Source organism: Rhincodon typus, chromosome 17 (assembly GCF_021869965.1).
Source record: "Rhincodon typus isolate 14 chromosome 17, sRhiTyp1.1, whole genome shotgun sequence".
In the NCBI taxonomy this organism is placed as follows: domain Eukaryota; kingdom Metazoa; phylum Chordata; class Chondrichthyes; order Orectolobiformes; family Rhincodontidae; genus Rhincodon; species Rhincodon typus.
In genome coordinates this window covers 3,420,154-3,433,305 of record NC_063348.1, presented here as the reverse complement: position 1 = coordinate 3,433,305, position 13,152 = coordinate 3,420,154, and the positions used below count along the sequence as shown (strand labels likewise).

The following is a 13,152-nucleotide window of genomic DNA, read 5'->3' as shown; positions in this document are numbered from 1 at the left end:
AGCTCTACACCATGTTATGCCTATATCTTAGCATGGATTGAGAGATGTGCATTATGGGAGGTAAAGGCACAGCTTGTGTCTGTATACACTTGAATGATAGGAACTCTCAGAGACAAGTCAGAGAGTAGTGTATTGTGGCCAACTAAAATTTTTAAGGAATCTGTATTTGTGAGAACTCATAACTGCTGGTAATTCAGAAAGAAAACAACAGTAAAACTTGTATATGACAAAATTGGTCTCAATCATCTTGTACATTTTAAAATGGATGTCCAGTATGACCAGTACATTAATTTTCAAGTTCTTTTTTAAACTTGTTTTCTCCATCAAGGAATTGGAAGCAACGAAGAGGAGAAATGTAATTTTTGATCGGCTATGTTGGTTCTATTTCTCAAATGAAGATTCTTCAGTCATAGAGATCTATGAGTTTGGTATGTGACCTGAGTGCACAGTGTATGTGCTATGATATTCCAATGAGAGTTGTCATTGCTCCCCCAGGTGCAGCACTGAACTGCAGAAGCTGATGTGCCCGGATAGGAGATGTGCCATGAGCGTTCTTAGAGATTGGTACATGTTGGATGCCAATTCTGTGGATGTTGGGTGTATGTGCTTGGTGTCCATGGAGCATGCCCTGATATATCTGTGACTAGTGTCAAATACGCAGCCAGTGGCAAGCTATGACACCAGGTACCTGCTCTGACTGTAATGTCAAGAATTTCCAGTATCGCGTTTACTCAGGATGAGTGGTAGAATATGAAGCTGTATATTAGTGGGGTGAAAAGTTCAGTTAATTGTTTACAAGCAATAATCCCTTTTAACAGACAACTCTGCTGCCTAGCAAGAATCTTACCTCAATGCCTGTAACGTAATTAAAAATGCAGCAAGTTGCTCCTTACACCAAGATAGGTGTTGCTGAACATTTTCCTTGATTCTGCCATATTTTGCATCACAGCCCACATTGTTCAGGCTGCTATAAGATTCTGCCCACAGAGATGGCAGGTTTATGGTCATGATAATGATGTTCCATGACCATATCACATGGAGTAACTTGAAGACCAGTGCTACTGTGCTGTTTCTTGTATCTTGATCTTTACATCACCCTTTCTGGAGATGTTGCTTCTTAAGAAATTACTTATTACAAAGGTGCCAGTTAGGGTAGGTAAAAGATGAGTCCATTGACTGGAATTTAAGTTCCTTGGAAATGGTTTGAAGGTTGACAGAGTAGCTGGAGATTGGGCACAATGCCATACATGATTCCTAATGCATCAGTCATTAATGGCCGAGGCAGCATTTTTGTTTCGGAGGCATTTAATTCGGGAGTTTAATGACTAAACTTACTGTTGCAAGAATTTATCTTCCAGAAACCTTATTGCCTAATCAAAATGCTAAATAGAGAATTTTATTGAGCAATTTAACGTTATATGAAAACCCTTCAATCATTTTTTGCCACCGTAGCTGATTTTCAATTTAAGCTTTCCTTCTACAACTTTGGAAATGATAAACTTTACTTATGGAGATCCAGCCTATCTGGGACATCCCAGTTTGGACATTTGAGCTGTACTCTTTTGGACCTTCGATTTTGGAGCCAGTTTAAGTTACAGTTGCTCATTCTAGAAAAGGTACAGAAAACTGTGAGGCTGTATGTAGTGATCAAAACAACTTGATATTCAGAGTTTCTGCAATGAATGCTGTATTTGTGTTGACCAGGATGGAAAATATCCTGTATCTCATCAGAAGTCCGATTTCTGCTTGCCTGCTGTCATATGGTGTGCTGTACCACCTATAATATCAAGTATATGAAACTGAAGCAATGTGATAAGAGCTTTAAAACTTTATTGCTACGACAAAATTAAAAGCAGGAGAAGGTGGGAAACAGAGTTGATTCTCAGTTTATACAAGGACATGAATGTGTCTCTGATCAAATAAAACAATGAATCAGATTTGTCAAGAAAAGTCTGTCAGTGTGGTAGAAGATTGATGTTTTTTGTCAGGGAAGCTAATGACCAGGGTGCTGTGCAGTGTCTATGTTTTGGGAGCTAAATAGACTCTGAACCTTCAAATATAGTGGACAGCAAGCACAGCTCATCATGAGTTAGAGGTACACTGTCCACCATATTGATGCAGTCCTAAACATCAACAAATGTCACGTACAACCCTCAAACAGTTGTTGAACCCTTTCCAAATAAAGAGGCTAAAGGATTAGATGTTCCCTAAAGCAGCCAACATTAACTATGTTCAAAAGAACTAGGTTTACATTCAAACAAAAACCGAAAGAACTGCGGATGCTATAACTCAGGAACAAAAACAAAGTTGTTGAAGAAGCTCAGCAGGTCTGGCAGCATCTGTGAAGGAAAAAACAGAGTTAACGTTTCGGGTCAGGTGATCCTTCCTCAGAATTGTTCTGAGGTTTACATTCAGTCTGTAAACAGTCCAACTGTTGGGCCACAAACCATAATACTTAATGGAATCTGGAGCTGAGAATAGCCCAAATGTAAAACAATTTGGTGGTTTAGAAGAGTGAAGAAAGTGATCTCAGAGTACTTCGGGACCCTGATCAGATGGCTCGATGGGCAAAGGAGTGACAGATGGAGTTTAATTTAGATAAATGTGAGGTGCTGCATTTTGGTAAGGGAAATCAGGGCAGGACTTATACATTTAATGGTAAAGTCCTGGGAAGTGTTGCTGAACAAAGAGACCTTGCAGTGCTGGTTCATAGTTCCTTGACGATAGAGTCACAGGTAGACAGGATAGTGGAGAAGGCGTTTGATACACCTGCCTTTATTGGTGAATGCATTGAGTATAGGAGTTGGGATGTCATGTTGTGGTTATATAGGACATATGTTAGGCCACTTTTGGAATACTGTGCTCGATTCTGGTCTCCCTGCTATAGGAAAGATGTTGTTAAACTTGAAAGGATGCAGAAAAAAATTACAGGGATGTCACTGGGGTTGGAGGATTTGAGCTATAGGGAGAGGCTGAATAGGCCAGGGCTATTTTCCCTGGAGCGTAGGGGTGACTTCATAGAGGTTTATAAAATCATGACGGGCATGGATAGGGTGAATAGTCAAAGTCTTTTTCCCAGGGTAAGGGCATCCAAAACTAAAGGGCATAGATTTAAGGTGAGAGGGGAAAGATATAAAAAGGATCTAAGGGGCAATTTTTTCATGCAGAGGATGTATGGACTGAGCTGCCAGAGGAAGTGGTGGAGGTGGTACAATTACAACATTTAAAAGGCATCTGGATGGGTACATGAATAGGAAGGGTTTAGAGGGATATGGGCCAAATGCTGGCAAATGGGACTAGATTAATTTAGGAAATCTGGTTGGCATGGACGAGTTGAACTGAAGGGTCTGTATCCTTGCTGTACAACTCTGTGTCTCTATGACACTTTTATCTCAGCTACTCCTACCTCCAATCAGCATCACAATATTTGACGCCAGCCACAAGTTTGACTAGATTGTCCTGCTCCCTGTTCAATTGTTTTCCTGCACCCTCTAATCATTTAATTTAGACCCACTGCTGTCAGTGTAGTGGCACAATCTCGCATCTTTCCTTTCCAGTGAGCAGGTCAATGATAATGATGTCAAATTCCTTATACCAAGTGCACTTCTAGCATCACCATTCAGGTGATTCCATTCCCAACAATGGACTAACTGCATTTCTGGGATCCTTGTACTTTTCACATGCACCAAAAGACAGTGGCAAAAAAAATGCTACATTCTTGATCCATTACTGCTCAAGGGCAACAAATTCCACTGGTCAGTATGTGGCATAAATTATCACTGCATTTTCTTCAATTTCTTATATTTGTTACTTCTAATAAGCAGGTGTTTTGGTGTTTTTAAAGGTTATTATCAGAGTGGATGAGGTTTGTGAAAGAGTCAGAGAGGTCTGTAGCACAGAAAAAGGCCATTCAACCCAAAAACAAGCATCTAACTACTCTAATTCCATTTTCAAGCACATGGCTGATAGCCTTGTATGCTTTGGCATTGCAAGTGTACGTCTAAATCCCGATTTCTTCTATTGCACTGCCATTCATGCTTCAGCTTGACCAAAAGCAAATAGTCCAGTGTTCCAAATGAATGGAAGGGCAACCAGCATCCCTAGCAGGAAAACAAAGGGTTAATGTTTTGGTTAAAATTCTTTGCTTCAGAAATGAATACTAAGAGACATTCTCAAATGTGGTACTTCAAATATTTAATCTGTCCTTTGTTTTTAGAACTGCTCAGTGGCCTCCTCTACATATCTATTGTTCAGTGAAAGTTTAGTGTTTGGGCAGTGGCAGAACCAGTAAGAAGCGAAATACCCGCAGAACGTGCAGCCCTCCGCTCCCTCCGCTCCAATCCCAACTTCACCATAAAACCCGCGGACAAGGGAGGCGCAGTTGTAGTATGGCGCACTGACCTCTACATCGCCGAGGCCGGACGCCAACTCTCCGACACCTCCTCCTACCGCCCCCTTGATCATGACCCCACCCCTGAGCACCAAACCATCATCTCGCAAACCATCCACAACCTCATCACCTCAGGTGACCTCCCACCCACGGCCTCCAACCTCATCGTCCCCCAACCTCGCACTGCCCGCTTCTATCTCCTTCCCAAAATCCACAAACCTGAATGACCTGGTCGACCCATTGTCTCCGCCTGCTCCTGCCCCACCGAACTGATCTCCAACTATCTAGACTCCATTTTCTCCCCCTTGGTCCAGGAACTCCCTACCTATGTCCGTGACACCACCCACGCCCTCCACCTCCTCCAGAACTTCCAATTCCCCGGTCCCCAACACCTCATCTTTACCATGGACGTCCAGTCCCTCTACACCTGCATTCCCCATGCAGATGGCCTCAAGGCCCTCCGCTTCTTCCTGTCCCGCAGGCCCGACCAGTCCCCCTCCACTGATACCCTCATCCGCTTAGCCGAACTCGTCCTCACACTCAACAACTTCTCGTTCAATTCCTCCCACTTCCTACAGACAAAGGGGGTAGCCATGGGTACCCGCATGGGCCCAAGCTACGCCTGCCTCTTTGTAGGTTACGTGGAACAATCCCTCTTCCGTACCTACACCGGCCCTAAACCCCACCTCTTCCTCCGTTACATTGATGACTGTATCGGCGCTGCCTCGTGCTCCCACGAGGAGCTCGAACAGTTCATACACTTCACTAACACCTTCCACCCCAACCTTAAGTTTACCTGGACCATCTCTAACACCTCTCTCCCCTTCCTGGACCTCTCTGTCTCCATATCGGGCAACCACCTAGAAACCGATATTCATTTCAAGCCCACCGACTCCCACAGCTACCTAGAATACTCCTCCTCCCACCCACCTTCCTGCAAAAATGCTATCCCCTATTCCCAATTCCTTCGCCTCCGCCGCATCTGCTCCCAGGATGAGGCATTCCACTCCCGTACATCTCAGTTGTCCTCGTTTTTCAAGGACCGTAACTTCCCCTCCTCGGTGGTCGAGAACGCCCTCAACCGTGTCTCCCACATCTCCCGCACCTCATCCCTCACACCCCGTCCACGCAATAAAAACCAAAAAAGAATCCCCCTCGTCCTCACGTACCACCCCACCAACCTCCGGATCCAACGCATCATCCTCCGACACTTCCGCCATCTGCAATCCGACCCCACCACCAAAGACATCTTTCCCTCCCCACCCTTATCTGCTTTCCGGAGGGACAACTCTCTCCGTGACTCCCTTGTCCGCTCCACACTCCCCTCCAGCTCCACCACACCCGGCACTTTTCCCTGCAACCGCAGGAAGTGCTACACCTGCCCCCATACCTCCTCCCTCACCCCCATCCCAGGCCCCAAGAAGACTTTCCACATCAAGCAGATGTTCACCTGCACATCTGCCAATGTGGTATACTGCATCCGATGTACCCGGTGTGGCTTCCTCTACATCGGGGAAACCAAGCGGAGACTCGGGGACCGCTTTGCAGAACACCTACGCTCGGTTCGCAACAAACAACTGTACCTCCCAGTCGCGAACCATTTCAACTCCCCCTCCCATTCCTCAGACGACATGTCCATCCTGGGCCTCCTGCAGTGCCACAACGATGCCACCCGAAGGTTGCAGGAACAGCAACTCATATTCCGCTTGGGAACCCTGCAGCCCAATGGTATCAATGTGGATTTCACAAGTTTCAAAATCTCCCCTCCCCCTACCGCATCCCAAAACCAGTCCAGCTCGTCCCTGCCTCCCTAACCTGTTCTTCCTCCCACCTATCCCCTCCTCCCACCTCAAGCCGCACCTCCATCTCCTACCGACCAACCTCATCCCGCCCCCTTGACCTGTCTGTCCTCCCTGGACTGACCTATCCCCTTCCTAACTCCCTACCTACACTCACCTTTCCTGGCTCCATCCCCGCCTCTTCGACCTGTTTGTTTCCTCTCCACCTATCCTCTCCTCTATCCCTCTTCTATCCGCCTCCCACTCTCTCCCTATTTATTTCAAAACCCTCTTCCCCTCCCCCTTTTCTGATGAAGGGTCTAGGCCCGAAACGTCAGCCTCTCTGCTCCTATGATGCTGCTTGGCCTGCTGTGTTCATCCAGCCCTGCACCTTGTTGTCTCGGATTCTCCAGCATCTGCAGTTCCTACTATCTCTGAGCGAAATAGTCATGATCCTTTACAATCACTTGAGTGTTGCCTAATTTTGTACATCAGTACTTTAAATTCCAGATCACAATAGTGTTGGTCTTATGGTTCTGACATGAAATATAACATCACTTTGAAGGATGTTGTGATGACAACGAATTATCGGCACATTGCTTCAAACTTAGCTCCACTCCTATGCATGGGAAGCTATTTTTTCTTATTTACATCAGTCAGCAGGGCACTAAAGCCACCTGAAAACTAAGGCCACAGAAACAGCAAGAGCAGTATAATTGAGGTGGGGTGACAGTGACTGACTGCCCTTGACATCAACACCACATTTGACAGAGTGTGATATCAAAGAGCTACGCCAAAAATTGAGTCAATAGGAATCAGGGTGAAAATTCATTGCTGGTTGGAGTCATACCTGGAACAAAACAGAATGGTTGTAGTGGTTGGGGGATCAGTCACTTCAGCTCCAGGACATCTCTGCGGGGGTTGCTCAGGAAAGTGTACTTGGCCCAACTATCTTCAGCTGCTTCATCAATTACCTTCCCTCCATCATAAGGTCAGAAGTGGAGATATTTCGCTGATGACTGCACAATGTTCAGCACCATTCATGACGCTTCATATACTTTCAAATGCAACAAGATCTGGACAATATCCAGAGTTGGGCTGAAAAGTGGCAAGTAATATTTGCACCTCACAAATGCCAGACAAATGCCATTTCCGACAAGAGAGAATCTAGCCATTGCTCCTTGACATTCAATGGTGTTACCATCCCTGAATGCCCCATTAATAACATCCTGGAGATTGTCCATTGACCAGAAATTGAACTGGACTAGCTATTTAATACTGTGGATATGAGAGCAGGTAAGAGGAATCTTGAAGTGAGTAAGTCACCTCCTGACTCATCAAAGCTTGCTCCCATCTACAAGACAGAAGTCAGGAGTGTGATGGAATACACCCCACTTGCTTGAATGAATGCAGTCTGCTTGATTGGCGCCACAATTACAACAGTCAGTCCCTCCACCACCAATGTTCAGTAGCAGTGTGCGCCATCTACACAATGCACTGCAGGAATTCACCAAGGCTTCTAAGGCAGCACCTTCCATACCCATGACTCCTACCAAGAAACAATACAAGTATATACATCGGAACACCACCACCTGCAAGTTTCCCTCTAAGGCACTCACTATCCTGTTTTGGAAATATTTTGTTGTTGGGTCAAAATCATAGAACTCCCTTCCTAATTGCAGTATGGGTATATCTGGATCAAAAGCACTGCAGACTTTCAAGAAGTCAAGGTGCCGGTGTTGGACTCGGGTGGACAAAGTCAGAACTCACACAATACCTGGTTACAATCCAACAGGTTTATTTGAAATCACAAACTTTCGGAGAGCTGCTCCTTCAGACTTCACCTGACGAAGCAGAAGTGCTCTGAAGCTTGAAATTTCAAATAAACCTGTTGGCCTATAACCTGTTGTTAAGTGACTTCTGATGGGGTTCAAGAAGGCAGCTCACCACTATCATCTCAAGGGCAGTGAGGGATGGGAATAAATGCTGGTACAGCCAGTGATGTCTACATCTGATAAAAGAATAATAATAAAAATACAGACAATGGGATATAGCAGTAAAGAATTATGCCAAGATTTACTTCCGTCTGGGTTACAGAAAGTAACACTGACACAACTTTGCAACTTGGATGCTTCAGTGCCAGTGCACTCAGTTAAAGAATAGACTAGAGAATTAGTATCATGATGCTATGAATTCAGCTTCACTATTGACAGTACAAGATCACTCAGTTCACTGGAGATAGTATGAGAACTTAGATTAAAAAAAGTTATAGATCTGAACGGAATACAAAAGTAGCAACTCTCTAGTTTACTGAATGGTGTGTTTCTGTGCTTTACACTCTATGTTTAAAGATAATACAATTTCCAAGATGGCAGAGGAGTAGGATGCTTCAGCTGGAACTCATCCACTCCATCTGGTTTTTTTTTTGCTTTTTTTTTTCTTCTTTCTACACTGCTGGTCTCAGTCAGAACCTGACAAGGCATCCACTCGGTCCAGCCTGGCTACTGGCAGTCTCTTGGCGGCCTGTGGTAGTCTCTCAGCTCAGTGATGCCTTGGCCTGGTTTCTTGGCGGCCTGCGGCAATCTCTTGGCCTGATCTCTTGGCAGTCTGTGCTGGTCTTTTGGCCCAATAATATCTTGGCCTGGTCTCTCGATGGCCCATGGTGGTCTCTAGGCCTGGTGGTACTTTGGCCTGGTCTCTGGTTGCCTGTGGCGGTCTGTCAGCCCAGTTTCTCGGCGGCACATGGCAATCACTTGGCCCAGCGATGGCTTCTTGGCCTGGTGTCTTGGCGCCGTGCCCATAGCAGTCTCTCAGCTGGGTTTCTCCTGGTAGTCTCTCAGCTCGACATGGTGGCATCTCGGCCCGGTCTCTCAGCATCCTGTGATGGTCTTTTGGCACAGACTCTCGGCTCGGTGTGGTGGTATCTCAGCATGTGAGTGAGTTCTGCCCGGGACCGTTCTGGGGAAGTAGGAGGGATCAGGGAGGCAGCAGCTTCAGTAGCAGCAGCAGTGATGGCATCATGGCCCAATGCAGGAAGAGCAAGCAATGAGGGAGGTCCCTCAGTATCCGTAGCAGCATCGTCAAGAACAGGCAGCTGAGGTCTCCCGAAGAGTGAGCTAGAAGGAGGACTCATCAAAGGCTGTTGAACTTTTAATCTTATTCTTCTATTTTTCTAGTTTATATTAAGAAGGACTTTAATGTAAGCTATTACTTTTTTTTACTTTTCTACCTATTCTCTGAAGGTAATGCTTAACTTTTTAACTTTGTTTCTTTTACTAGTTTGTACCTAAGTTTTTTGTACCTTTGTACCTAAGATAGCACTGTGTGTTGTGACATTATACACTTTTCCCTGCACTCCTGTACTTGAGTACACATGACAATGAAATTTAAATCTAACGTAATTCTGAAGAATGGGGACACTTTAAATTTTACCACGGGCAAAATACAGGTGATCATCTCAGCGCATCATTTAAATCTTCAGGCAACGTAACAAAGGAACTAAAAGCACAAGTATAATACTGTGACATGTAAGCAGAAAAGACGACTTCTGAAGCTGCTAAAGTTTTGAACTGCACTTGTCTGTCCTCACTTGTAAAAAAACTGTCCACTTTTGCTCATGGTATTACTGTGGTGCTTCTGACAGTTTCAACCATTTTTTAAAAGATGCAATAGTATGAATGCAGTGTAGAGACACCATCCACATCATATTTTCACCAGAATGTTGCCTGGGATGAAAAGTTTCAGTTATGAGGAGAGATTAGATATGGTGGGTTTGTTTACTTTCGAGCAGAGGAGACTAAGGGGGGGATCTGATTGAGGCATACAAAATTATGAGAGGCATAGACAGAGTAAATCATGAGATCTCTTCCCCATGGGGGACAGCCGGTCTAAGGCCGGAGGGTGTAGGTTTGAAGTGCGGTGAAAGTGGTTTTGGGGGGAGATCTGAGGAAAGATGGATATATGGAACGTGATACCTGACCAGGTAGTGGAGGCAGGTACTATTGCAACATTTTAGAAGCATTCGGATGAACACTTAAAATGCCAGGGCATAGTAGGCTATGGACCAAATGCAGGCAAATTGGATTAGTATAGTTTAGTGTTTGTTGCTCAGCATAGACATGGTGGGCCAAAGCATGGTGGACATTGGTGAGACCACTTTTGGAGTACAGTGTATTGTACTGGTTGCCCTGCTATAAGAAGGATATTATTAAATTAGAGAGGGTTCAGAAAATATCTACCAGGATGTTGCTGGATTTGGAGGGTTTGAGTCATAAGGAGAGGCTGGGTAGGCTGGGACATTTTTCCCTCGAATGTACAAGGTTGAAGGGTGACCTTATAGAGATTTATCAAATCATGAGGGGCATAGATAAGGTGAATAGCAAAGGTCTTTTCCCTTGGGTGGGTGAGTTCAAAACTGGAGGACATAGTTTTAGGGTGAGAGGAGAAAAATTTAAAAGGGATCTGACTGGCAACTTTTTCACACAGAGCGTGGTTCGTATGTGGAATGAACTGCCAGAGGAAGTGGTAGATGCAGGTACAGTGACAACATTTAAAAGACGTTTGGATAGGTACATGATAGGAAAGGTTTAGAGGGATCTGGGCCTAATGCAGGCAAGTGGGACTAGTTTAGTTTGGGAAACTTGGTTGGCATGGACAAGTTGGACCGAAGTGTCTGTTTCTGTGCTCTATGACTCTATAAGTGCAGCTCCAATAACACTCAAGAAGCTTGACATCATTTATATTTCCATTCCTTCAGTATTGCTGGGTTAAAATCCTGGAACTCCCTCCCTAAAGGCATTGTTGATGCACCTCCAACAAATGGACTGCAGCAGTTCAAGAAGATAACTCTTCATCACTTTCTCAAGGGCAACTAGGGATGAACAATGAATTCTGGCCTAGCCAGTAATGCCCAGATCCTGCTCGTGCAAAATCTCACACTACCAATTGAATGTTCAACAATAGCAATGACACCTCTAGCAGTCTATTGCCTCAACTACTTTCACGTTTTTACAGTCATAGAGTTATACAGCACAGAAATAGACCCTTTGGTCCAATTCATCCACGCTGACCGGACATCACAATCTGACCTAATACAATTTGCCAGCATTTGGCCCATATTCCTCTAAGCCCTTCCTGTTCATATACCTATCCAGATGATTTTTAAATGTTGTAATTATACCAGTCTCCACCACTTCTTCTGGAAGCTCATTCCATGCACACACCACCCTCTGCGTGAAAAAGTTACCCCTCAGGTCCTTTTTAAATCTGTCACTTAAACCTGTGCCCTCTAGTTTTGGATTCCCTCCACCCTATGGAAAAGGCCTTGGCTATTCACCCTATCCATGTCTCTCATGATTTTATAAACCTTCATAAGGTCATCCCTCAGCCTCTGGCACTTCAGGATAGGTAAACCCAGTCTATTCAGCCACTCCCTATAACTCACACCCTCCAGTACCAGCAACATCCTTGTAAATCTTTTCTGCACCCTCTCAAGTTTATCAATATCCTTCCTATAGAAGGGCGACCGGAATTGTATGCAACATTCTAAAAGTGCCTTCACCAATATCCTGTACAGCTGCAACACGATGTACCAACTCCTATACTCAATGTTCTGAGCAATGAAGGCAAGAGTGCCTTCTTTTTCATTTGTTGCTGATTGATTTCTACTGACCTTTTACTGCATTTCTTGACATGTTTGGTGTTTAGTACAGTCCTTTAAAGCTGCTAAAGTCTGCAGGGAGTGATGTGGCATGAACTGAAGGACTTCGGTTTGATTGCAAGCTCAGACCACTTGCTATCAAACAGGATGCAGTAGTATGTATTCCCTGTGACTTTAATATTACAGGGAGAATAAATAGAGGCAACGCAGAAAAAAGACAAGCGGCTGGAGGGGAGGAGGAAGGAGAGAAAAGTGAGTATATATGCCCAAAGTGTTCCAGGAGCAATTCTCTGACTTGAAATAAGGGAACAGTCTTGTGAGAGCATGTTAGAGTCTTCTCAGGATGGCAGCCTGAGACTAGTGGAGTTCTACAGGGGTCATTGTTGGGACCTAAACTATTTACGGTATGCATTAACCATCTGGATGAAGAAACTGAGGGCATTGTTGCTACACTTGCAGATGACATAAACATAGATGGAGGGGCAGGTGACTTTGAGGAAGCAGGGAGGCATGGACATGCTGGGTGGGTGGGCAAGGAAGTGGCAAATGGGAAGGCGGTGGTCAGACAGTAGCAGTCTAGAAAGCAATAGGAAGCAAGATAAAGGGCACAGTTTAAAAAGGACAAGAAGTACAGTATAAACCAGGAATACCACCATAACCAGAAATCCATGTGACTGGGAAGACTCAGTGGCCATGAACAAACTAGAGGATAAGTTAAAGATGCTGAACAACAAGAACTACAAAACTAGAAGGAACTTGAGTTGTACACCAAGGTGTTAGATAGGGGACAATCAGCCCTATCACATTAGTGGACATACACCGAAAAAATATCCCCGATGCGACTTACAGGCTATGCTAGTGGTATGAGAATGAGAAAAAAATACTGGGGTTCATGATGTAAGGGTAGGTTCACTAATGACAAGAAATGTTGTTTTATTTGGATTTGTTAGCGACAAATGCTTGGGAATGTAGATCAATTGATATTAAGACTGAATCAGAGATAGTAGGAACTGCAGATGCTGGAGAATCCGAGACAACAAGGTGCAGGGCTGGATGAACACAGCAGGCCAAGCAGCATCATAGGAGCAGAAAGGCTGACGTTTCGGGCCTAGACCCTTCATCAGAAAAGGGGAAGGGGAAGGGGGTTCTGAAATAAACAGGGAGAGAGTGGGAGGTGGATAGAAGATGGATAGAGGAGAGGATAGGTGGAGAGGAAACAAACAGGTCGAAGAGGCGGGGATGGAGCCAGTAAAGGTGAGTGTAGGTGGGGAGTTAGGGAGGGGATAGGTCAGTCCAGGGAGGACGGACAGGTCAAGGGGGCGGGA

The 13,152-nt window shown here is 44.9% G+C and overlaps 1 protein-coding gene across 1 annotated transcript in view; it reads right to left on the bottom strand.

Annotated features, from left to right (window-relative positions):
* LOC109924216 (mucin-5B-like) overlaps positions 1 to 13,152 on the bottom strand; it is a 123,435-nt gene that overhangs the window by 49,567 nt on the left and 60,716 nt on the right. The window contains exon 27 of the mRNA XM_048607281.1: positions 9,071 to 9,284. Within this exon, the coding sequence (XP_048463238.1) occupies positions 9,071 to 9,284 (214 nt within the window). The remainder of the gene's footprint in view (positions 1 to 9,070; positions 9,285 to 13,152) is intronic.